General features: G+C 34.9%; 2 protein-coding genes across 12 annotated transcripts in view; one reads left to right on the forward strand and one right to left on the reverse strand.

The window, feature by feature from the left end:
- The window catches only part of FAM114A2 (family with sequence similarity 114 member A2), a 30,802-nt gene extending 20,298 nt beyond the window's left edge, over positions 1–10,504 (reverse strand). For 2 of the 7 annotated variants that reach the window (XM_016427668.2, XM_007473923.3), the window contains exons 1-6: positions 10,099–10,216; positions 8,193–8,434; positions 7,791–7,890; positions 7,175–7,264; positions 5,680–5,789; positions 613–747 (exon numbers count right to left, since the gene is read on the reverse strand). In XM_016427668.2, coding sequence (XP_016283154.2) covers positions 613–747; positions 5,680–5,789; positions 7,175–7,264; positions 7,791–7,890; positions 8,193–8,434; positions 10,099–10,216 — 795 coding nt within the window. Of the gene's footprint in view, positions 1–612; positions 748–5,679; positions 5,790–7,174; positions 7,265–7,790; positions 7,891–8,192; positions 8,437–9,584; positions 9,899–10,098; positions 10,217–10,259; positions 10,367–10,485 lie in introns of those variants that run through there. The other 5 variants (XM_056811493.1, XM_016427666.2, XM_007473925.2 and 2 more) reach the window with 5 other exon arrangements.
- Positions 10,269–26,559, forward strand: MFAP3 (microfibril associated protein 3). 5 transcript variants are annotated; one of them, XM_056811496.1, is made up of 4 exons: positions 10,270–10,406; positions 16,502–16,597; positions 17,214–17,699; positions 21,143–26,559. In XM_056811496.1, exons 3-4 carry the CDS (start codon positions 17,405–17,407, stop codon positions 21,925–21,927), a joined length of 1,080 nt encoding a protein of 359 aa, XP_056667474.1. In that variant the 5' UTR covers positions 10,270–10,406; positions 16,502–16,597; positions 17,214–17,404; the 3' UTR covers positions 21,928–26,559. The 5 variants fall into 5 exon arrangements, with proteins under 5 accessions (XP_007473982.1, XP_056667474.1, XP_056667473.1 ...); XM_007473920.3 differs by lacking the exon at positions 16,502–16,597 and having other exon boundaries at positions 10,269–10,406; XM_056811495.1 differs by lacking the exon at positions 16,502–16,597 and having other exon boundaries at positions 10,275–10,356.
- Positions 26,560–27,137: the final 578 nt, after the last annotated feature.

The raw sequence follows: 27,137 nt of genomic DNA on the forward strand, positions 1-27,137 counted from the left end.
GAGTGCCTAGGGTGGGATTGTGATTCGCCCAAGGTCACATAGACATTATGTGTACCATATGAATATGAGATATTATTAAACATCATATGAACATAAATTATTATTAGCTCATTTTCATATTTTACCAATTATTACTATTTGAACAATATATTTATTTGTTATTAGAAAGTAAACACTGCTATGTGAATCAGTGGAAATAGAATCCATACTGATGAAATTAGAGATCCTTTTGAAGTTCTAACGATTGAATCAGTTTTGGTTGCCATCAGAAATAACTACTGAATATATGTCAAAAGGAAAAAAAATAAGAGGTCAGCAGAGTAGCTCAGTGATTGAGAGTCAAGCCTAGAGCCTGGAAGTCCTAGGTTCAAATCTTGCCTCAGACACTTCTTAAGCTGTGTGACCCTGGGCAAATCACTTAACCCCCATTACCTAGCCCTTAACACTCTTCTGTCTTGGAATCAGTACCCAGAATTGATTCTAAGATGGAAGGTAAAGGTTTAAAAAAAAAGGCAAAAAATAAGAAGGGCCTATGATTCTTGCCACAGACATCAACAACGGGAAGAGAAAATATAGTGGTAAGAAAAATATGGTGGTAAGAAAAAATAGTACCTGAGACAATGTAGAATTTCTGTTCATTAGGCCCTTGGTTTTTTTAAATCCAGGATCACCTTCAGCTATTACATCCATTGTCTTTTTCCCAATGAACTCCAAAGCATCTAAGCCTCCACTAATAACACTTTTCCCCTGAAAAACAAATGAATGGATCTCAGTATGGCATTAGACAAATGAATTTGAATCTATTAATAGTGCAAATACAGACAAAATCTACATCTGATAATGCCATGATTCTTCTACAAGACATAATTCAATGCTAAAATCAATACAATAATGATAATTATGGAAATACCAGCTCACAGTTCTATAGTGTATCTACTGTTCACATAGTATCTTGCTCATATTCCTGCTAAGTAGTACAAAGAATACATGAGGAAAATGAAGTTCAGGGAGTGATGGGAAGAAGGAAGAAGATATGCCAAAACTCAAAGCTAGTAAGTAGTAACACAAGAAAGCTGGTATGCACTGGCATCTTCCAAAACCAAATCTGTACTGCATCACAAATGGATATCTTAAAGAACTGCTCTGACTATTCCTTTTAAAAAAGCAAAAAAAGAAGACTAGGCCAAGATGACAGACTAGCAAGAAGCAAGGCAGTTGAGATTCCATCCACAAAATTCCTCAATCAAACCTAGAAAATGTACCAGACCAAATCCTATGAGGAAATCCAGAAAATGCAACACTGAGTCCTATCTAGCCCTGGTTGGCATAGGGAGACAGAGAGGGTTACTGATGATAGGTCAGTGAGGACTGGGTAGGGGTATGAACATTCCAGTGAACATGGAGCATTGCAATGTCCTGGAGAAGTCCCAGATCCATACTGGTGCACCTCCAGGCCCATACCAGGTCACTGAGACAAATACAAGTACCAAAAGACAGCTTTGTTGCCCTCTACTCAGTTCTGGGTCATAGATCCAGAGCATAGAGAATGCACACAAGAGTAGTATTCTTGGGCAGAAAGGTCCTGAGCAGTGTATTGAAAGAAGGAAGTTCAAAAGCCATCAGCAGCAGTGAAGTGGCTCAGACTCCAGGAGCAGAATATGATCTCAGTTCTAGCATCAAGTCAAGCCTACAGAGGAAAAATCAGGGCAGGAATCCTAGATGAAAAGAAAGACCATATTTCTGTCACTCTGAACCAGACCTTCTTAGCTAACTGGCTAATGGTGGCTATACCTATAAGTAATCTACTGTTGCTCTGACCAAAAACAGGTAAATAACTTGTAGAGTTCAGACCAAGGGGCCAGAAATCAAATTATTATGGTGGTAGAGATGCCATAAGTCATTCATATATATATATACATATATATATATGTTTTGAAAGAATATATGAATATATATTCATATATATATGAATGACTCATGGAGTCATATATTCATTATTCATGGAGTTATATATTCATATATATGTGTGTATATATAAACAAATTCAAAAATGTAAGGTATCTCATAGCAAAAATAATTGACATGAAAAATAGATCAGGGAGAAAAAATTTAAAAATCATTAGACTACCTGAATATTATGTCCAAAAAAAGAAGCCTAGACATCTTATCTCAAGAAGTCTAAAAGAAAACTGCCCTGATCTCTTAGAATCATAGGGCAAAATGGACAAAGAGAAAATCTACCAGGCACAAACTGAAAGAAATCTCAAAATGAAAAGTCCCAGAAATATCATAGCCAAAATCCAGTTTCCATATCAAAGAAAAAGCACTTCAAGCAGACAGACAGAATTCAAGTACTGAAGATCTACAGTCATTTAGTAGCCATCACTATAAAAAAGTGGCAAATTTGGAATTTGATATTTAAAAAATCAAAGGATATGAACTTAAAGCCAAGAATAACTTGTCAATGCTACAGAGGGAAAAAATTAACCTTTAATGAAACAGAGGGCCTCCAAGCATTCCTGATGAAAAGACTGGAGATGTATAGAAACTATGAAGTTCAAACAAAGGAGTAAAGAGAACATAAAAAGATGAACAAATAATGATAAAAGAATAAGCAAGGAAAAATTGCTTACATTCAATTATGGGGAGATGATACATATTTGTCCTCTCTGAACTCCATCTTCATTAAGAATCACATAGAGTCTAATTAGACTAGGCCTGGAAGTAGTTCTGAAATGTCTCGATGATCTTAAGAGAAGAATGGAAAGACAGAGGAAGAGTATATACTAGGGGCTGAGAGGAAGAGGAGAATGAAAGTTAGATTAGAAGGAAGGTTATCTCACAAAATTATGGTGCACAAGTAGTATCTATACCAAGTGGGTGTAGGAGAACAGCTGTCAAAACTTTGACCCCACTCTCATCTGAACTGGCTAAAGAAGATATAATACATACATATACACACATAATTTGATAAAGAAATATTTCATTCAACATAGAAAGAGAAGGGAAAGGGGAGAAGAAAAGAGAGTCCTAAACAAAATGTATTCTAAAGATGCAAAAAAACATTTATAGCTCTATTGAAGTAGAAAAGAATAGGGATCTGGTAAGGGGTACTCCTATTAATTGGGGAATGAATGAACAAGTATAGAAATATGGAATACAACTGTGTTGTAAAAAATGGTGAAAGGGATGGTTTTGGAGAAAAATAGGAATTTTGCATGAGTTTGTGATGAATAAAATGAATAGAAACAGTTATACAATGATAGTAATATGGCAAAGGCAAATAACTTTTTTAAAAGAAATAGGAACTCTTAGCATAATGACCAACTGAATTAATTCTTGATCCTGTATTTTATATTTGGTTTTACTCTGTAAATGAATTTATTCTGAAACCATATTCGGTACTCTATGTAAGAAATCTAAAGTCTCTTTTATATCTCTGATGGAAGAAATTCATGTGTACAAAAGTTCAATCTCTTCTCTCTCTGAAGTTACATACCAAAGACTTAAGCTTTTCTATAATCACTGTTAATTAAATAAAACCTCTGCTCTCAACAGTCTCATAAAACATTATCTAAGAACTTTCTGAGGTTTGTGTGTTAGCCTTGAAAGCCAGTCTAACTGACCTCCCATTTTTAGATATTAAAAATATGGTCTTATCTAATCCCCTAGACATACCTACATCACCATAAGTGACCTCAGGATGCAATAGGGACTATAAAATTTACAAAAGCATTCCTTAGAGATAGAGGCAGCCTCCTTCCCACATGTATGCTATGCCCACTTTCTTTAATGTTACCAATCATGATTCCCTAACCCCATGATGTTGCCAATCCCATAACCAATTATTATATGATTTTCAATCTGTTCTTTGTTCTATGCTTATAAAATGAGTTTCATCTTCAATTCTAGGTCTTTGGTATAAACAGAGGTAAGCCACTGAACCTTTATTATTAGGTTTTATAATCCAGTAAATAAATGATATCTTGCTCAGAAAGACTTGTCATAGTTTACCTTAATAAATTTCACACACGACACAATAATGATTACAGAAGACTAATGAAGAAATATGCTGCCCACCTCCTGAGAGGTGAAGGACTCAGTGCAGAATGAGATAAATTTGGGGAGGGGCATAGTCATTGTGGAACTTTATAATACAGCTTGTTTTTTTTTTTTTTTGCTTTGCTTTTTGGGGGGAGGGGAATTTTTTGAGGGATGTGAAATGTGAAAAGCAGGTCTTTGTTCAGTGAAAAAAAATTTTTTTTAATTTTTTTAAAACCTTACCTTCTGTCTTGGAATTGGTTCCATGACAGAAGAGTGGTAAGGGCTAGGCAATGGGGGTTAAGTGACTTGCCCAGGGTCACACAGCTGGGAAGTATCTGAGGCAAGATTTGAACCTAGGATCTCCCATCTGGTTCTCAATCCACTGAGTCACCCAGCTGCTCCCTAATTTTTTTTTAAAGAAGTGATTATAAGGAAATTTTCCCCTTCAAATATAGAATTAAACAACTTTACAAAAAAGAACATAAATATAAAATTACATTTTATATTATTCCATATTATCTTTTGAGATTGTCAATGTACATATAAATGTTTTTAAATCACTATAATGATTATGCCATTATCATTTTAAGCAGAGCTTCAGAGCTAGAGCAGGACATTTAGTATAATCTCATTTTACAGATGAAGAAATTGAGAATCAGAGAAATTAAGCAATTTGTTTTTAAAAAACACTTCTATATACTGACATAGACCACTTATAAGAAATATTATATTGTTATTAAAAGTGACTTTGTGCTAATATACTATACATAACATAGTGGGAAAAAAACCCAGGCTTGTCAGAAGGTCTAAGTTCAAGAGGTCTATCATATAGTTTGTATGAACTTTAGTTGGGGAGTCATCTTTCCAGAGTCTGTTTTCTTATCTATGAAAAGAAGATAATAATATTTAATCTACTTATCATATGGTGTTGTTTTGAGGAATATAAAAGGTTGTTGTGTAAAGAATTATAAAAATGTAAGTCTATAATTATTATTGTCACACATTTGGATTACTTTCAATCGTCACCATTATAAATGGTATTGCTATGAACATCTATATAATTTTTTAAAATTTAGGTTATTTTTGGCATATATTCCCCAATATAGAATTGTTGGATCAAAGGATATGAAGTTTTATTGCTTATTACATGTGAACAGTATTTTAAGGTAGAAAAGTCTAGTCAGTTCCCAAACTTTTAAAACTCCAAAAGTGAAAAATTTTGTGTGCCTTGCCTTCACACCCTTCCTGGCCACTATTTTATTTTTACAAATGTTTTTAACTGCATACTTCAATCCAAGTCATGACATATAATTTATAATGTGAAATGCCATAAATATAAATAGTATAATTCACTATAGTTTTTAAATAACAAAGTAGAACAAAAAATTTGAAATGCCAGTCTTCAAAATAATTGATATTTTTATAATACTGAAAGCTTTACAAAGAACTTTCCTTACAATAATTCTATGAAGTAAGTAGCACAATTATTATTATTATTCCTATTTAAACAGATGAGCACAGTAGCCTCAGAAAGATTAAGCTGGTATTAAAGACAGGGATAAAGCCTTGATATTCTAGACAAGTCTATCTCTTTTTCCTCTACCTGAAACTCCATCTTGTCTGAGGGATACTCACCGTACTCTGAACTGCTGTAGAAATAGTTGAGAAAACACCAAGTGCTGTACCCATCGGTGAGGTATTTCCATCCTCTTTATGGGTGCTGCTTGCTTTGACATTAGTCTCTTCTGTATTTCAAAGGGAAGGAAAAGTTTGGAGAAAAGGAAACTGCATACTGATGGAGCCAATACCTCAAAAGGTCTCCTAGAGGTCATCTCACTTTACAGATTAAAAAAAGAAGTTCAGAGAATAACATTGATCTGGGACATAGTAAGCATTTAATAAAATTTTGTTTAAATTAACCCAGGTCTTTTCATTTGAAATCCAATGCTTTTCCCACTTTATGTCTTACTACACAGTAAGCTTCATATGAGCAATCTCATTCAATCGATGAACAAGCCAATTTTGTGTGTCAGACACTATGTAAAGTCCTAGAGATGGGGAAAAAAAAGTAAAACAATCCCTGATCTCAAATCCAAATGGAGAAGATAACATATATATAAATCAGTACAAATAGATATATAGAGTACTTGGAAAGTTGCTTTGGAAAAGGCACAGGAACAAAGAAAAGCCTTCTGCCAGAGGTGGCACTTGAGATAAGTCTTAAGGAAAGTCAGGAATCCAAAGAAGAATAAGTGAGAAGAGAGAGCCTTTCAAGAATATAAGAAAACTAGTAGAAAGGCCTAGAGACAAGAGGATATCAAAACAAACCCAAATTCTAGATGAACAATCCAAATATACATATATGAGTATATATATATATATCATATATATGTGATGTTCCGTGTGTGTGTATGTGTGTATGTAGTATATATATATATATATATATATATATATATATATATATATATGTGATGTTCCGTGTGTATGTGTGTATGTAGTATATATATATATATATATATATATATATATATATATATATATATATATATATATATACACACAGTATCCCCAAAATGAAATTTAGTCTCTAATAGCTTAAAAATATCTTAGTGCAATTTATCCACATACTATCTGGGTTATGATGCTTGGGCTAGCTCTAATAATTAGGAAGTTTTCCTTATATGGATCTGAATTCTGCATCTCCAAAGCATGAAAATAAACTAAATAAAATAAAGGATGAAAATCCATTAGTTACACTGCCCTGAGGAACATATAGAACAAATCAAATATATCAACCATGTTTATCCAGACTAAATATTCCCAACTCTTTCAATTATTTGTCATGCGACAAAAATTTCCAGACATTTCACCACTTTGGCTACTTCTAGAAATACTCCAATTTAATATCAAATTATATTAAATAAGTACAATTTAAAATATCTCATAAAAATCTTTCTGGAACCAATCATATAATACTCAGAACATGCCAAAATTTAATGCAATAAAAACAATCTACTGCTATGGTAGTGCACTATTTCCTGTCGTAATAAGTTATTTGCTAAATGAATGATGACTTGATATATTCTACTTCAATAGAAAAATGCAGTTTCTAACACTTTAGTAAACTGACCTGTGTTTTGTGCTTCAGATGAAATTTCAGTGGGGCTAGGGATGCCAAGAGAAGTCTCTGCTTTCTCAATGACATTTGAAATGCCTTGTCCTAATGAAGGAAAATGACACTTTTATTATACATATAGTGATCAGTCACCAAAACTACATACATAAATATAAAAACAAACCCAAATTCTAAATGAACAATCTAAAATTTAAAAATTCTTACAATAGGTAGGATATGTTGCATATAATATGCAATTCCAGGATATATGGCTTACCCCTTATAACATTTAATTAATGTTTTATTTTCATAGGAAAAAGTGATTTAGGATACCAGAAATTTCTAGATTTCAAATTACTAGTAAAAAATAATCTCTATTACACAATATGGAATCAATGCAATATTTGGCTAACTTACTAGTCAACTGCCTAACATGCCAATATTTTCTTCTTTAAAAAAAAATATTTCATTGAAATTTTTATTTTTATACAACAATCATTTCCTAATGTATTCTGTGTTTCTTCATAAAATAAAATGTAAAATAACTTTTCCTACAAATCTGGCAGTGCAGAAATTATAAACATGTTTACCCAAAACAAGCAACAGTTAACAAAATGACTTCAGAACTTACCAACGGTAGCTACAGTAGCTGAAGCAGAAGAAAGCAATGACTTGCCCCAGTTTCCCCAGTATCCCCATCCTGTTTGGGTTACTTCTGTGGGAACAGGATCCTTTTTTTTTCCAAGCAAGCAGGAAGGAAAAAAAAAAGAGAAAAACAGAACTGTGAATATAGATGCCTTCTATATTTTTTTGCATTATCTTTCAGAGGATATCACTATAAAAGGCCTTTTAATGGCAGTTAGTAAATTATGATTAAAACAACATCTAATACACAAATGATACTTTACATATGCAAAATGCTTTAGGTATAGCCTTAAGGATCAACTGAACAACCCAATCTATGGTTCTCAGATGTGTTCTTATTATATACTTTTCTTGAGAGAATTTTAACTTCAAATAACTGACACTCTACCTTGCCTATAGCTTTCAGTCCTTCATCAGGAAGAACTTCTGAAGTCACAGGTTCACTGGGAGATTTTGGTTCAGGTCTCTTCCGAGTAGGAGCAATGTGCTCTGATTCAGACTCTTGCTTCGCACTATGTTCAGCCAAATGAAGTTGCTTTTTAGGCTGACTGCTTCCACTGTCAAAGCTGGGAATTTCTTTAACTGTTGCCATATTCTTGACACTATCATTTTCAGACATGATTATAATATCTCTTAATAAAATGATATCACAAGAACAAAAATTAAACATTTTCATTTATAACTTCTCAGCAATCACTTTATTTAAAAAAACCTTTTTACATGTCATTAACTTACAGATATTAAAATAATTTAGTAGCCTCATTTTTTCCATTGTTAGGAAGGAATAGTAGTTCAAAAGGCGGGGAAGGAGTTGGGAACAAAATCTAAATTTCATAACTCTTGGGTCAGGTACGATACTTTCTTTGCCTGTTTTATTGTTTGATCTGCTATGCAATCTATCAAACCTCTCTTCCAAGGACACACATACACACCACCACAGCAAAGTTTTGAGGCAAGAAACCAAGGTAAGTATAGCCTATGAAAGCAGTTTATTTCTGGGGGATAACTGACATTCTTATACCAGGGGAGTGATAAAGCTGAGGAACAGAATTAAATTTTACAAGCATAAGCAGGTAAGTCACTGAACTACAGAATCAAACTCTTCCAGATGGAAACCATCTAAAAGGAAGACAGTTTGGTGTAAAGGCAAAAGCAATTGGCTAGAACTCAAGAGACTTGCAATCTCAAGTCCCCATTCTGCATACCACCTTATTGGATTAGGTACCAGTACTTTATTTTGTTGAGTTCAGTTTCATTCATATTTTAAATGAAAGAGTTGAACTAGATGATTTTTAAGGTTTTGTTCAACTCTAAAAAGCTATAAGCATGAGTAATGATGAGTATAGATCATCTATATTCTATCTTCTAGATATAAATGTCACTTAACCCAGTTTTATCTAATTCAATAATAACTATATTTAAAAAAAGACTTAGTTTCTCATCACTGAAAGTGTCAAATGATGATAAAGAACTCACTACCTGATAGGCCCCTCCCATTTTCTGACAGTTCTTAATTGTTAAGATTTTTCCCTTATGGGGAACCAAATTGTCTTCCAATGACCCACTATCCAAAAGCCCTCTGGAGCTTTGCAAAAGAAAGATAATGCCTCTTCACTATAACTCTCCGGATACTTAAAGCCTAAAATAAGCATTTGGATCTACAGTTGCTATGCTAAACTGAATCTGGCTTGGGTGATACGAATTAAGGGATTACAAGAAAAACATTCAGGGAACCATAGATTCATCATATGTAAGTGCTGGCAGGGCCTTTGGGGATCACCTAGGTCTTACTCCTCGTTTGCAGACAGAGAAAACGAATCTCCTGTAAGGAGGTTGACTTGCTAGATCTCACAGCTTAAGTTCTGGCTGATCTGCATCCACCATTAGAATGTCGGGAGAGTCTCATAGCTGTAGAAAAGGCCCCTAGTTCCAGTCCCGATTTTGCCACTAACTCGTTGTGTGACCCTTTGATAATGGGCACTCTTCATTTGTAAAAAGTGGAGGTTGAACTATGTGCTCTCTGAGGGGAAGGGAGGTGTCAGCTCGAAAACTTTCGGGGTCTAGGAAGCTTTCCCTAACATTTTTGCAGCACACACCCAGGCTAATGGATGTCACAGACACACACGCCGCTGCGTGCCCCGCCCCCGCACGCACTAACGTAGCCTTGACGTTTCACAGCCGGCCTCCTAAGGCCGAAATGCTTCCAATCCCTTACTCTCCCGACCCCTGCGGGGGCGGGTTGCCCCAGCCACTAGCTGCTGCCGGCCACGTATTGCGCCCCTTCCCTCTTTTACCATTCTTCAATCCCAGTCTCGTCACCCCAATACCCCTCCCAGGGGGACTCCGCACCAGACAGAGCAGCTGTGGCCGACCAAAGCAATCCCTGGCGCCCCGGAAGTGGACTGTCACCATAGACAGTCAAAGGGAGAGGGAGTGCCTCCGCTCCCAGCCTTACTTCCGCCCGCCCCTCCTTTTCTCTCTGGAAAGTGCTTCCGGAGGCACTGCTGCCGAGGCGGCTGCTGCCGGAAGCAACATTGGTCTCCTGTCCCGAGGCAAGTCGGTGTTTCTGTTGGGGACCTCGGAGAGGTGTCAGTTAAAGCCGGTGAGGTAACGGCTGCCGCGGCGCGCGAGTAGAGTGGCTGGAGAATAGATACTGAGGCAGGGAGCTAGGACCGCTATACCTGTCCTGGGTCCCCTAGATTCCTTCTCTGTCAGCTCCTCTTTGGTTTCTTCCTTCTTCAGTCCCTTCTTCACGAGGGAGGAAGGTACGCGGAGGAAGGGGAAAAGGGCACTATCACCCTTTACTTTTCCCATCTCCTCAACCTCCTCCCTTCGTTCTCCTTAATTCTCCCACCTACTCCTCTTCCTCTTGATTGAACCTTTCTTTGGGAATCAAGTTAGAGAACGATAGATTGATTTAGCCACAGCGATTGGTGATCACTTGTTAAGGTGACTGGAATGTTAAGGCTACCTCTCAAAAGCCTGGCCGAGGGCAGAGATTTTTATTTGTTTATTTATATTTAAAGAGTTCATTCTGGCTCTGGTCAGAGGATTATTTATTTATTCATTTAATATAATTTTGAGGACCTCAGTCTTTTCATCTCCCCCCTCCGTGTATAGGCTCTGATGCCTGAATTGCACACCTTACTCATCCCCAAGCTTTCCTGGAATCTTTCCAGCTCCAGTGCCACTTTATGTGGAAAACCTTTCCCCCTTACCCCCTTTGTCGTGAGGGCTTTCCCCCCCAGTACATTACCTAATATACTTGTCTCTATACATGTTTTATCCACTCTGACAAAGGTGCCTTGCACTTGATAGATACATAAATTGTTTGAATGGTATGAAGATGTTTATCATCCTATCCTATGTGCTCTGCATACAATAGACACTTAATAGATGTTTGCTTAATTGTATTTCAAGACTGTATCTAATGGCATGAACTGACTTCATAGTGGAATTATAGCGTTCAAAAAATGGAAAGATCTTAGAGATCAGGCCCCAAGGTTCTTAACCTTTTTGTGACTTGAAACCTGTAGAAATTCTGTTGAAACAAAAGCTCATCTGCAATTCATTTCCAACAATTAATTTTAAAAATTGAAGGGTGCTTTGGTTTTCTAAAAAATATTTAATGCATCAATTCTTTCCTTTTAGTTAAGTTTTAGAAAATAATGCATCCAGCCAAACTGAAATTTTGAAATTCAAGCTAGGATTTCTTTATGTGCATCTCTAGAATAACTTGTGAGAGAGGAAAAACCTGTTCAGTTTTAGCTTTTCAGTTCAAGTAATGCTAAATTTCCAACCCACAATAAACATCTAATGTATCTAATACTTAAAAAAAAATCTGTTGAAATTTATGAACTACTCAAAATGTTTTTTAAAGCATGAAATAAGCCATATAGAAATACATAGGAAAGAAATTCTACTGAAATATAGTTATCAAAAAATTTTTATAAATATAATCAGAAGATCCAACATTAAGAACTCCCAATCTACTCCATTCTTTCTTTTTTTCAAATGAAATCAAGATCCAGAATCATGATATTGATTAATTTGTGACAGAATTGGAATTAAAGTCCAGTCTTCTACTTCTAACATTGTCCATAGTTCTTTAATTACAGTTTGTTTGTTTTTTAGTCAATTGCCTCATAGCAATAATGTTTTTCTTAAGACTAGAGAATAAAATGAGGTAGCAACAATTTTCTCACCTCAGACTTGATCAGAATTTGGAGAAAAATTTGTCTGAAAAAATTAAAAAGTGGTCACTGTAGGCTGATTACCAAAGTAAAATGTTAAAATACCACGTTTAAAAATAAACTTCTAGAGAGCTATACCCAACAGGGAAGGATGGAGAAAGTGATGATTTTTGTTGAAATACATGGACATTTCTCATAAGGACGAGGACACAAATTAAGTGAGAGCCTGAAATTATATATTCTAAGGAATTTGGAATCTTTAAAAAAAAATCAACTTGGCGACTGTGAATTATTCTTGAATCATGTCTGCAAACATCCGTTTTTCTAACCAATTGTGTTTCTTACTAAGCGACTGGAACAGAAATCAATCATGTTACTTCCTTATTTTTAGTTTTTCAGAGAGGAAATTTTTTTAAGTTAATAAAAGTAGGAATAGAATAATCTATACAGAATGATTGCTATAGATTCCTTTCTTTTCAGTTGGCAGAATTACTCTCCAGGGTTAAAACAGTTTTTATGCTCTAGTTTCGATCTTTAATTCCATCATACCTAAAAGAAAAAAGAATTGAATTATTAGTGAAATACTTACTATTTTACTCATATAAAGGAAGTTAAAATATTTGCAGAGTAACTTGGTATATCAGGCTAAATTTAATCCAGCTCTTGTTAACTACTTTCAACTGACTATTTTGACTTTCTTTATGAAACCACTTTAGTTATCTTGACTCAAGTGTTTTCATAAGTGTGTATAAAACCTGTAAATACTTATTTTAAAAAAGCAGTTATCAGAAGTCTCCAACTTAAGAGATTATTTACTTTCCAGAACTTTATAAGTAAAAGAAAAACTGGACTTGCATAGCTCTAGAACAGAGAATTAGAACCACTGAATCAAAGTTATAGGGAAGCATATTTCAGATTTCTGAAAATTTTGCAATTCTAACAAGTAGAGTTGTCCAGCACCATAATAGACTTCCAGTTTAGGAAATGATGTCCCTATCTCTGAAAGCATGCAAGGAAAAGGGTGACAGTTAAAAATATTGTAGAGGACATTCATGCATCAGACATGAGGTTCAACTAATCAATCAACAAACATTTATTATACACTTACTAGAAATAATTGTATTTCCTAATCCAAATGATACTACAGATATATAAAATATCTTTTCTGAAGTGAACTTTATTACTGTGCAGCTTTAGACAAAGTAAGGACCAAGAGGTAGAGGAAAAGGATTCAGGGTTATAGGGAAGAATTTCATTTAACTTTATAGATTTTAGGAAATACTTGTCTTTTTAAAGTAAATCATTGAAAATGTGTCAGGGACAGTGTTTTAACAATATTGCATCGGGTCCTTTATAATTCTCAAATTTTTTTATTCACATTTATTGTTTAAACCACAAAACAAACTTGTTTTTGTTTTTTAATTTTGCAATAGAATTTACTATATTTTTTATTGCAAAAAATGACTATTTGGGCTATATTTTAACTTAGTTTTCTTGAAATTACAGAAGAAACCAGCACTTGTAACAATTGAGAATGAATTAAGAAAATTCATTTTGAATTCTAAGCAACAGATTTCCATGTCATCTTCAACTACTCACCTGGCCCATATACCTACATCTGTTGCCCCATCTTGTTTCTGCTTTTACAACTGCACATATATATATATATATATATATATATATATATATATATATATATATATATATATATATATATATATAGGCAGTTTACTACTTCAAATAGCTTTCTGATTAGTCAGTGTTTTATTTCTCTCCCTCTTCCAATCCACCTTCCAGTCAGTTTCCAAAGTGGTTTTCCTAAAAGACAGATCTGATCATGTCACTCCTCTATTCAGTAAATTCCAGTGACTTCCTGGTTAACTCATGAATCAGTTATAAAATCCTCTGTGTTTAAAAGCTTTTCACAGCCTGGCCCCCTCTTACTTTTCCAGTCTTCTTATTTTTTAATCTACTCAACATATTCTGCAAGCCAGGGACAATGACCCCCTTGCTTTTTCCTCACAGGGGCATTCTGTAGATTCTCTGACTTTTCACTAGCTTTTTCTCATGTTTGGAATGTTCTCCCTTCTCATTTCCAACTCCTCAAGCTCAGCTGTTACCTTCTACTCCTTCAGGCCCAGATAGAGTTCTTTGATTGGGGAGGAGCAATTAACCTGAAGTGGTAGGAATTGCAGGCGGAAGAAGAAAGGAAGAAAGAGATGAGGAGCCAAAATAATGTTTGGGAAAAGTGCTCTCTCTCATGCCCCAGCTTGAGAGTTTTTTATTTGAAGTATCCTTATACTTTGAACACCTAAGGGATATCAGTGGCCAACTGGGGAAACAATACAGGTGGTCAGTTCAAAGGAATATCAGGAATATCTTTAAGAAACAAAGTCCTGATGAAACACAGAACTGGTAAATTCTTATTGTACCTGTAAAGCTCATACATTTTTATGGCTATGAGGCAGGAAACTATTCATAGAGGAGAGGGGAAATGACCTTCTTCTGCCTAGGCCAAGTGTACCTTTGTATATATATATGCTAACTCCAAGGATGTTTGAGATGCTAAATAGAAATGCTAATGAAAACACCTGTTGACTAGGCCTTCAGTCAATTGCAAATTTTAGCCCTTGCCAAAGAATAGATTTTTTTAAGAATTTGAAAATTATTCCCAAAATTAATTTTGGGACTTGGTTAACTCTTGTTTCATGATACTGCCATGACAAGAGAATTGCTTCCCCAATGAACTCTTGTTTTTACTGAATCTTTTGCCTTTGCCTAGATTCAGTGTTAAAACACACACAAAAAAAGATATATGTATGTGTTGTGTATATATACATATGTCTTACATGTATGATTTTTACATGTTAATTCCCCCATTCAAATTAAAGATTCTTGAGGAGAGAGACAGTGTTTTTTGTCATTAATTGTATTCTCAGTGTCAAAGAGTCTGACCCAAAGGAAGCATATAATAAGTGCTTGCTGATGAACTTCTTTGGTATATTACCTGTGCTGTTTTGGAAACTCATAACTGGTCTAAAACTAATAGGAAAAGATTGTTCTGAAGTAACTGCAAGATATGGAAGGAAATAGAGAATTTGGTTCCATAAACATAAGATTATATCTGAAGTCTTTTCAACTTCTAATGCCCTTTGATTATATTAAGTGCCTACTATGTACATAACACTATGTATGCACAAGCAAAACCTCATAAAAACATACCCCACCTCCCTCCACCACCACCCCTGGCCATCATGGAGTAGAAAGAATAGGACATTCACATAAGGAAGTGGGAAGTTAAAGAGTTAATACATGGGAATATACAAGTGAGAGAGCTTTTAGCTCTAATTGAGAAAAGTGAGAAATATACATTTAGTCAGGGGGATTTCGGAGATGGTTGGGGAAAGGCCATTTTTATTACCCATCTTGGCCAACAATTGTTTTGTTAAACTAGGACAGCCAGAAGAGTCTTCTAAGTGGATAGGAAGTATATGTAAGCACTGTATGTATGCTATTAATTGATCATATATATGGCATTTTCAAGACTGGTTTTCTTAAGTTTTGGCTTCCCTCCTACTATCTTCCCTTATTAGTTGAACAGTGAAATAGCACATGGTTATACAGGAAATAAAAGAGCCAGGATTGGAATCCTCTTAACTCTTCCATAAGACCACATTGCTTCTCCACTTACTGTCAAACTCCTGGAAATGCCAGTTATGAATAAATGACTCAGGGATTCTTTTTTCCCCTCTGAATTCCAGGCTATGTGTATCTGGGAATGACTTGACTTTTTCTTTCTTAGGATAATTCCGCTTTTCCCTTCATTTTCAAATTTTCAGCCCATGCTTCCTGCACAGCACTTCATCCTAAAGTGACAAGCAAGTTAGGGAAAAGAAGAGATTCCTGGGATAAGAAAGGATGACTGTAGACATTGAGCTTAGAATTTGATATTTCTCTGTTGCAAATATTATAAATATATTCACTCCTGAGTAAAGGAAAAACTAAAAATATTCATTTTCCTAACATTTGTGTGAAAAGGAACTTTATAGCTTCAGAAACCAATAACTGTTTGCATGTTTTATATGCTCTTTTCTTTCTAAATCAAAAAATGAGACTATGAACTACTGCATTATTTATCCTTAATAATATATGTATTTAAATGGCTTGTTGCTTCTCATTGCTATGGTTATGAAAAAGTTCTGTATATTTTGTGCTGATAAAATAACAGATAGCAAAGGTGTCATTTCGAATAAAATATTAAGCTAAATATTTTATTTGGCTCCCATAATGTAGATTTTTGTCACAGTGAAATAGATTTATGGAATCATAGAATGTTTTTTACCTTGAAGGGTCCTTCAAGATACTTTCATTCAGCCCACTTGATAAAATTGACCAAAAGTCACAGTCCTTTTAGGAGGGAAAGTCATCCCTATAAATTTTAGAAACTATTTCAGATCTGAAAAGGACTTTAGAAACCATGTATTTCAACTTTCTCATTTTATAGATGAGAATTTGTACAATGTCAGACAAGTAGTGTGATTTAACAGCCAACTCTCCTAAAGGCAGTGATCTTCCTTCTATACCATGCTGTCTTTCTATAGTGAGACTTTTCTAATTTTTTATTTCCTTAGACTCTTGTACTACCAAATGTCTGTGCCACTATTGTTTTAAGTACTTCATATTTACTAATATTTATAGAACTTTTATAATTATCATCTCATTGTATCTTCAGTGGTTCTGGTACCAACTGAATAAAGTCAATCTCTTGATATCTGTATTCAAAAAATCTACCATATGACTCTCTACACTATGAGTACAGCCTACTTTTTCAGCCTCATCTCAAACTGCTTCCTTTTATATAACACATTCCATGTACCACCATACATTTGCTCTTCCTCATCTTCCTCATAACTCCAGTGCACTCTCTCCTCTACCCTGTCTTGATAGCTCATTGACTTCATAAATAAGTCCCATTTTCTATAAGCCTTCCCTTAACTTCTTTAGCCAAAAGAGATCTCTCAAATGTATCCTCATGAACTTATCATACTCTAATTTGTATTTTGTTTATCTGGGTACATATTACCCCTACATAGTCCCTTGAAAGCTGGCAATATATCTGTATTTTTCACTCTTTATTGCACATTATGGGGACTTCCTGCTTGTTGAATGATTGACACATTTGGATCTTCTAAAATTTAATTATTGTTTTCTTCTAGGTTAGTTCCTGGTCATCTCTACAAAACCTGAAGATTTCAAAGTACATTTGGTATACATCTTTCCCCCGGGAATTGTAATGCCAAGGAATAGATCTACCCCTCTGATGACGATACAAATGCTCTAACTTCCTATTCAATTTTTTGATTAAGGCTCCAAATTCAATGAAAAACAAAATTCTCTCTAGTTTCTCATGAAGCCACACTACTGCTTGTTCACTTTGGTGGTGTATGCCGTTATTCCTACTGCATTTTTCCTGAATGATGTAGAATACAACAGAACAATAGCAGTAGAAGCAAATCATACTGCTTACAATGGCTCCTTTCACCCAACTTTTGAAACCTTATCTAATACCCACACAAGTGGTAATTTTGTCATAGCCAAAGAGGGGACCAGTGTTTTGATTCAGTGTCTTCTCACCACCAGCCATTATGAAGACATTCTTTGGTACAATTCCAAAGGGCCATTGCCTGATCCAGAAAGAGGAGGTAAGCTTTGCTAAACTTTGATCTGCTTTACTTTGTTCACCTTCAGGGGCCTGTTGTAAAATAATGGTTTGAAAAGTGTATAGATAAAGCCTAGGGAACATTTGAAATAATTATGAAACTTTGAAAAGTATTAATCTTAGAGAACAGGGCCCCCAGGGTCTACATTCTCTAGTTTCTTCTTCTTGATCCCAGGAAAAAATGTGCAAGGTCAATAATACTAATGGAAGACTATTTATTGCTAGCCATGCTTCCCTTCTGGGCAAGATCCCTTTGTGTACATCATAGATTGGTTAGACTTGATTCCTGTGGTAAATTGCAGCAAGAAGGTTAGTAACCCTAAAAATTCCCTGGAAAGAGAAGCACATGGAAATTTACAATTGTTCACTTAAGACTAGCATGGGAGGGAAGTGGTACCTGATCCTTAGGTAAAATAATTATGGACCTGGTGTCAGACATTATCCTCCTCTTCTATATGACTTTCCTTAATATTCCATGCTGTTTAAGGATCTCCTGAAGTATATATAGGTAATAATGTAACCTTGAAGACAGTTTGACTTTCCTCTTTAAACTCCACAAACACAGCATGAATATTATGTAATTTATATAAGACACCTTTGTCTGAGAGAAAGACATAATCATTTTACAAAAAAGAAGGAAAGCTAGGAAAGAAAAAGAAAATGCCAGATTATTTCCTTTATATTGAGGAAATGTGACAGAAAGGAATTAGGTTAAACATAAGTGAAAAATGTTATAACTTTAGTATTTAACTAGAATTGAAATGGACTAACTAAGGAGATTATTTAACTTACTTCCTAAGATAACTCATCTCTGTGGCAGGGCTTATGCTTACCCACCTGGATACAGGAAGATGGCTAAGAAGAGCTCTGTATATACCTCTAGGCTGCCCTAAGATTCTATAATACTCTTCTTACACACTTGACAGTTGATGTCAGTAGTTGTTCAACCATTCCCCAATTGAGGGATAACCTTTCATTTCCCACTTTTTTGCCATTCAGGAATTTTTAGGGAAGCTGTGAATATTTTTATACAAGTAATTTTCCTTATTATCTCTTTGGTGTACAAACCTAGTAGTGGTATCTCTGGATCAGAGGGTATTTCTTCTAAAACCCTTTGCACATAATTCCAAATTGCTTTCTAGAATGGCTAGATTAACTCAAGAGTTGTTTGTTCTTCCTTTTTTCTTTATCCTTTCCATCTCACTTCCTTTTATTCCTTCATTAATTCTAGTCAGAAGTCCCTTTCAGTTGCCTGACTTACTTGCTTCCACCTCCACAAATACAACCATAGCACATTTATTTAGCCCCTTTTTAGGCTGTCATGGAAAGTATAAATGTTCAATATGTCAGTCACAATGACAGGAATTAGAAAGTACTATGTCCAGACAAAATCCAAAATTTGAAATTTTCCCCAAAACTCAATGTTGGACAGATAATAATCAAACTCTACAATAGCTTGCTCTACCAACCATTGGCATTACCATGAACAATTTTTCTTCCCATATAACTGATTTCCACAAAAGACTTTGTCCATATAATTGCAGCCTTGGAGTAGAGCTGCCAAATGGAAAAAGCACTGAATTTGGAATTTTATTAGGTTGTTGTTTTGATGGGAAGGGATTCTAGTTCTAGCTTTGATCTTTGATCTGTTATCTTGAACAAATACTCTTCTCTAGACCTCTGTCTTCTCATCTTTAAAATGACAGAACTAGACTGAAATGTTCTCTAACGTTCTTTCCAACTCGGAAAAATAAGGGTTTTTTAATGAAGTGTACAAATTTTATTTTCATACTTTTTCTAGGTTTTAAATCCACTGGTATTTCTCCTGATACATTCAGTGACTGCTATAAAATTGTGTTGGCTCATGTTTATGAATCTTAATGAGACTAGCCTAGATAGCATATCTGTCTGGTGTGAAGCTCATAAATCTTTTCTTATCAGCCAGTAAGGGACAGGATTTAGACTTATTATAGGAAAAAGTTGTTTAAAAAGACTGCATTATTGTTAATAACATGCACTAATATAGTGGGATTCTTATATAATATATTCATGTAGTATTCCCTGCAAGGCTTAAAGTTCAGAGGGAAAAGGGAAGAATAGTTGTATTCATAGTCCTATGGGCTTTGATGTGATTTTTCTTAATAAGTAGATGAGAGAGATTTTTAAACTAAAGATATAAAGTCAGGCAAAATTGTGACAAAAACTAAAAATAGTTCCAATAATTTTCACTATCTCCTCCCTTTAATTTGTACCTAAAATGGTCTGTGCTATCTAGAGGTTAACAAATATGATTGAGAACTATGAAAATCAATATAAATTGTTAAATTTTTTGGTGAAGTATAATAGCACAGTCATCATGCTTTGTTATTACCCTCAGGATTAGGAGAAACCTTAGAAGTCAGCTCTCTTCCAGCATCCCCAGAAAGTAATCTCATAGCAGTACTTCCAGGGACGAAGAAGTAATTTTCTCCCAAGGTCATTTTGTTCTGTTATTGAATGGTTCTAATTGTTAGGGAATTTCTAACATGTCAATCTGAAAAATCTGCCTCCTTTAAATATCCAACTATTGTTTTTAGTTTGCTGCCTCTCCATCCCCTGGAACCTCATGGAATAAATTGGTTCCCTCTTAAAAATGACATTCAAATTGATCTTGCCTCCTCCTCATGCCCCCATCCTGATTATATCTCTTCTAGGCTAGCCATTCTTATATTCTTCAACTACCTGTGAAGACATGGAATCCTAATGTGTAAACCATATGTACACCTACACACACTAATTAGATCTAGGTTAAGAGTGATCTAGAGTTAAAACAGAGCTTTTATTCTACCTGCTAGTGACTTCTGGCCAACAGTTAGTTTGTATTTCATCTCTTGATGACATTGACAAGCACAAATATATCCAGAGAGGGCAGCCAGAATGGTGAAGAAGGTTAAAAAACCATGACTGAAGGAGGGTCAGTTGAATGTTGTAAAAAATTTAGTTTTGAAAAGATTTAGGTGCAATATTATTTGTCAGATTTGTGGTGAAAACTATAAATTCATTCTCATTGCCTACCAATGAAACATCTGGTAGCTAAAAAAAATTGATGATTCATATTTTTAGTTTGTGGTGAATTTTCATTTGTCTTTTGCTAGTCTTCTTTTTCAGCCCAGACTTTGAGTTAATAAAGCCATGGTTTATATGGATTTATAACATATAGCCCTCACTCACTCTCCATATATATGGAGATACATACTACAGGGGAAAAAATATATATGTATATAAAATATATAGATTCCTATGGATTTATAGTATATAGCAATTCATTTGGGTAGAAAATTTTCATAAGGAACTTTTTGTATTGGGATCTTACTAAAAAAAGAATTTGTTTAATCATATTATACTTTACAGTGTAATTTTCCTTTTTATTTCCTCTTGGGTAACTAGGTGGAAAATGGTTGATCTTCAGAAACTACCTAAATATCACCAATGTAACCTTTGATGACCGTGGTCTCTATACTTGCCTAGTCACTTCTCCAGTCCATGATTCTTATTCTGTCACCCTAAGAGTTATTTTCACTTCTGGAGACATGAGCATCTACTACATGATTGTCTGCCTGATTGCCTTCACAATAACTCTCATATTGAATATTACACGTCTGTGCATGATGAGTAGCCACCTTCGAAAGACTGAGAAAGCCATCAATGAATTCTTTAGGACAGAAGGTGCAGAGAAGCTTCAGAAGGCCTTTGAGATTGCCAAACGCATCCCCATCATTACTTCAGCCAAGACCCTAGAACTAGCCAAAGTTACACAGTTTAAGACCATGGAGTTTGCCCGCTATATTGAGGAACTGGCAAGAAGCGTTCCTCTCCCACCTCTCATTCTTAATTGTAGGGCATTTGTAGAGGAGATGTTTGAAGCAGTGAGGGTGGATGATCCTGATGACATGGGAGAAAGAATCAAAGAAAGACCAGCTTTAAGTGCCCAAGATGGTATCTATGTCATCACTTCAGATATTGGACGTAGTAATTCCCCAGAAGGAGATTCAGAGGATGGCTCCCTGAATGAGCAGGGCCAGGAGATAGCAGTTCAAGTTTCTGTTCATCTTCAATCAGAAACTCAAAGCATTGGTACAGATTCTCAAAACAGCTGTCATTCCAACCCATCTGAAGAGGTAGGATCTCCTGAACTCAACTCTAACTGCAAAGATGGAGCATCTGAAAGTTAACATTTGATCTTTTCAGAACTTAAAGGAGAACGTATCTAGGAAAACACAACCTGTCTCTTACAACAGTGACACACAGAAATTATTGAACTTTTTTGCAGAATGAAAATTGCCAAATCTCCCAGGGAAAATGCAATTTTTTTCCTATTTGATATTTCTCCTCTGTGAGTGCAAGTTCCCTAAATTTTATTTATAGACTCTGAGAATTTTAGAGCTAGAATAACTCTTAGAAATCAGTGTGGCAGGGGCAGCTAGGTTGTTCAGTGGTTAGAGAGCCAGGCATGGCTCAGTCAATCCTGGGTTCAAATTTGGCTTCAAAAGTCACTTGCCACCAATTGCCTAATTCATCCTCCTCTTCTGTCTTAGCATCGATAGAAGGTAAGGATTGGGGGAGGGGGGGGAATCAGTGTGGCATAGTGAAAAATCAAACCAGAAGTCAGAAGACTAGCAATTGTAGTCCTTCTCCTTTTCTTTATTAGTTCTGCAGCCATGAACAATAATTTTACCTCTTAAATGGAGATCAAACTAAATTATCTCCAAGACACTCTGAAGCTCTAAAATTCTTTTAGCCATCATCTCTAAGCCAGCAAAGTTTTTAGCATATCCCAATAAGAAATCCTTCTGTAGACTCCTTAACTACCAGTTTAGGGATTTGGGAGAGGATTTTTTTCCCCAAATATTTTACCACATGGGTAGTATAATTACATATCCATGGTTTTACTGTATGATGAACTATGTATTGTATATGGGAGACTAATTTTACATATGAATAAATTACTTTTAATAAATTGCTCCCGTTTGAAAGGTGTATGATAACTTTTAGGTCACCAAATTACCATAATGCATTGAAGGTAGTATTTGATAAAATGGTTCACAAAAGTAATTCACCTAAGAAAAATTTTTTGATGTTTTATTTGAAATAAGAACAGTATCCAACTTTCTCTGGTATAAATTATGAAACAAAGATTTTAAATTCATTTTTCATAGACTAACTTTGGATAAAAAGATTGTGTGGGAGAAATCCCATTTTAATCATGAATGTGAAAACAATTTCTAAGTCTTTGAAAGTTGATAGAGTATCTACCCATAGTCATTTAAGTATGGCAGTGAATGTTGTCTTTCCACATCCCCCAACCTTATTTGTATTTGAATTTGAAGACAGGGCTGCATTAGGGCCCAGTTAGAAGAAATTCAAGAGGTTTGCTAAGGAGTCATACTTTAATGGAAAAGATTATGAAGTCTGTATTGTTTAATTTGATACCTTATAGGGTCAATTTCATCGATGTGTATATATCTTCCACCAACTTACAATTGCTATGGCCAAAGAAATTCATTACCTGGAAAGCCAGCCTTTTGGTGATAAGCCTCTTCTGAATTTCATGGACTTGTTGAATGACAGACACATACATAATCCATCATTTGTCCCTTTCAGCTCAGTAGACTCTACTATGGAGCTAACCAGGGATGGTTTTAAAGGACGTAGACTCACCTCTATGGCATGATGAGCCATAGCATTGGGATGTTAGTGGAAGTCAGTTACATTCCTGTATAAAATGTAAATGCCAATTGGTCTTAGAGTTCTCAAAGCATGTATTTTATAACATGGGATTTGTGGTTCAGTTGTAAATATGAACCATTCAGATTGCATTTCTTATTTGAGATATGGTGTTATTATCTCTCATAAACATGCTACAGATTTTCTTTCAGTTCCTGAAAGTACTGTGCCATATAATTTTAAGAACTTGGCAACTAAAGCACTATTTAGTACCTCACATTTCTCTCATTTGGCTTCCAATTATTGAAACATAACTGGAAAAAACGGTTCCTAAGGGGAACATTTAGAGAAAATTTGATCAGGATTTAATTTCTCATATCAGAGAAAGGATGGCAGAAAATACAATGAGTAACCTGATAAAGATAATCATTCCCTTTGTCTTGGTTGATCAGAAGTAACTCATCTGCCTTAGAAAGGAACAGATCTGTGAATGCTTGGATCAGATGCCATTAAGGAAAAAAAAGAGATGATGCATCTATTTATGAGCCAGTGAAAATTGGAGTATTCTTAGCTAACAGACCTGTATTTCTACAAGTCTTTTTTCCCATAGATTTGGCCATGGAGCAAAGATTTTTTTTCTTTTTAACATTTGAAAGTTTCAGACCAACTCTATTTTCCCACTATTACTATTATGTTGGAAGAATTAGCAAAATGTTTTTTATTTAGGTGATCTAGCACACTGTTTTATGTCCCAGATGCTGGCTTTGACCTAAAGACATACAACTTGAGCAAAAAATATTTCATTTTCTAGAATGCAACTGCCTTAATACAGAAAATAGCTTCAAATGAAATATATTGGTAGTAGAATAATGATTAGTGTCCTACAAAATGACACCCCAATTTGATGAATTTGTTTTCTGCATAGTTTCCCATTAAACTGTAATAACTAAAATAGTGCGAGCCATAAACTGTGGCAGTTAAAAGCGTGGAAGAACTAAATTGTAAGAGTTAAAATAAACTGTTACATTTAAAATAGTGGAAGATATAAATTATAGTAGATATAAGAGTGGGTGAACAAATTTAAGACCGCAGAAAATATGTTTCACTACAGTGTCTTGGTTTTAAATCAAATATAAGGTGGTCGCCAGGGAAATATTCCCAATCATGAATATACCCAAGTCAACTGGGTTTTATAGAGAATTTAATAATACAATGAGAAATTAAAGAAAAGAGAGAGAGAGAAAAAGGAAATAAGTATGAAGGGCCTTAAGCCAACATGGCCTAGACCTGAGTCTTGAGAGAGAGAGATAATTTAGTCAGTCTTTTATCACTCACCACAAGGTCTGTCTAAGCAAGGATTCTAGTGACAGAGTCTCATCAGAGAGAGTTCCAGCCAGAGTCCTCCTCAAAGAGCCTTCCAGCCAGAGACTGTTTCAAAGGGCCTCTCTCAAGAGCCTCCAGAGGGACAGAGTCCCCTCAGAGGAGCTCCAGCGAGACCTCCTTAGAGATTGTCCTTCAAGAGCTTCCCTTCTCCAGAGCCTCTCTCAAGATATCTTTCAAAAGGATTCTCTTCTCAAGCGATCCTCATAAGAGATTCCTTCTCAAGAGAATCTCTTTCTTATATAGGGGGTTTTTCTCCTATGTCACCTCCCCTAAGTCCTTACATCTACCAATCACAGTAGACGTTTTCCAAAGGACAACCCATTCTAAAAACACTGCTGGGTCGACTAATCCCTTTAGTAAGTTTGTAACAGAAAAAACTTCTGAATAAGTTTTCACCTCTTTGCTCCTGGCAAGTTTACAAGTTGCCTCACCCTTAATAGGTACTTAGCACCCCATTGTATTAATTCTAAAAATAGGCATGGCTTAAAGAACTTTTTGCCTCATTTAAAGTACTTTCATTGTTTAGCAAGGAGTTCTCTCCCCTAAAGTAGTCTTAAGTATGGGTGGAGTAGAGGTCCTCCCATTTCTGATCCAAGTAGAGTTCTCACTGTCAAAATGGGGAATGTTCCCAGTAGGGAATTGTTCCAATGGAGAATTCCCCAATGTGGAAATTTTCAACATTCACAAGTCTGAGAAATTTCAAGATTCACAAAAACATACAACTTGATGAAAGGTAGCCAACTAACAAGGATGTGAAATGAGAATATTTTGAAAGAATATGAGTAACTTGGTTTTGAAGCAAATGTGGCTTAATTGTGAACAACATAGAGATAGCAGTTCTGTTGGGAGTAACAGTAGGTCAACAATTAAACTGAGTTGTTATCTCAGGCATCCCTCCTTCTCACCAGCATCATTGATTCCACAAAAATAAATAGGGCAGAATTATATTATGAGGAAGTTGTATTCAAAGTTCCAGCTCAAATTCAAGTCATCATCAGCCACTTTGCATCTCAGGCAAACAGATAAATGATGTTTTATTTCAGAATTTTACAGTGTTATATTGAGTTTTTTGATTATCACATTAGTCATTTCAAATGTTTGATCTGGGTAATGTTATACAAAGTAACCCTATACTGCTTAGCACATGTTCTAAGGAAGAAGAAACTATGTTTATTATCATACTCTGTATTTATTATTCATATATTGTAGAGTTTTAACTTTTTGTAAAATTCCTTCTGAGATAAAACTACAGTTTTTGGACAATCACTGTAGTATATTTCTCTTTTTAGCCTGACTTGACTTTTTAAGTAATATAAAATGCTGTGTATAATATTTCTAAAATAGTTTCATCATGGGCATTTGTAATTTTTAAATTGTATTCTGATTTATGAATAAGCAGAAATGTCTATCAATGGTAAGCTTACAGAATAAATTTTACAAAAAATGAAGCATTTTCTCTTCTCATTAAAATATATTAAGAGATTTCATTACCCTTCAAGAAGATACTGGTCCAGGTGTAGGCTGTCCAACTTGTGGCATCAGGCTTTTTGGTGTGTCGTTACAACAAAATTGTTGCTATTAAAACATTTTGTCATGTTTTAGTGACCTGGCCTCAGGCCTGGGTGCCCAGTTTCTTACCAGCTGTCTAGATAAATATTTTTAAATGATTGGCTATTATTAAGTTAGGAGGTATAGTTTCAACAAATATAATTAGAATATGAAGTTGAGCCTCAAATAAAATGATGAATTTCAAACTATTTTCAATTTATTTCCTTTGTCTCCTGATCTCTATGCATTTAAAAATTTTTATTTGAGATTTTTGTGTATATGTTGTAATTACATTCAGTATATGTTAATGTTCATAAATTGCTGACTGTTTTTCATGACTTCACATCAGCTATATTATATTTCTTCAAACTGTTCATGTTAGTATTTTTGTTTTTTGCATGAAAGTATTCCATATTACTTTGATTCCCACTCCCTAAACTTTAGACATATTTTTTCTAGTGTTTTTACTTTTACATATGACCTAACTGGGCATATTTTTATTCAGATAAGCCCTTTTTATGTTTTAAATATATCTTTGGAATATACATGTAGTCCCAGCAGGATTTCTGATTTAAGGTATGTTCACTTTCATGATTGATTGTTTTCTCAAAAGCTTGCATGGAACTACAGTCACACTGACAACAAAACATGGGGACAAAACTGTGTCTCCATGACCCTAAAACATTGTACTTTATAGATTTTTGCCAACTTGATTGTCAGCTGATAATTCAAAGTTGTTCTAGTTATAATTTCTATTATTAGGAGAAGTACCATGTCATAGCATATC

The sequence above is a fragment of the Monodelphis domestica genome, chromosome 1 (genome assembly GCF_027887165.1).
Source record: "Monodelphis domestica isolate mMonDom1 chromosome 1, mMonDom1.pri, whole genome shotgun sequence".
NCBI lineage: Eukaryota > Metazoa > Chordata > Mammalia > Didelphimorphia > Didelphidae > Monodelphis > Monodelphis domestica.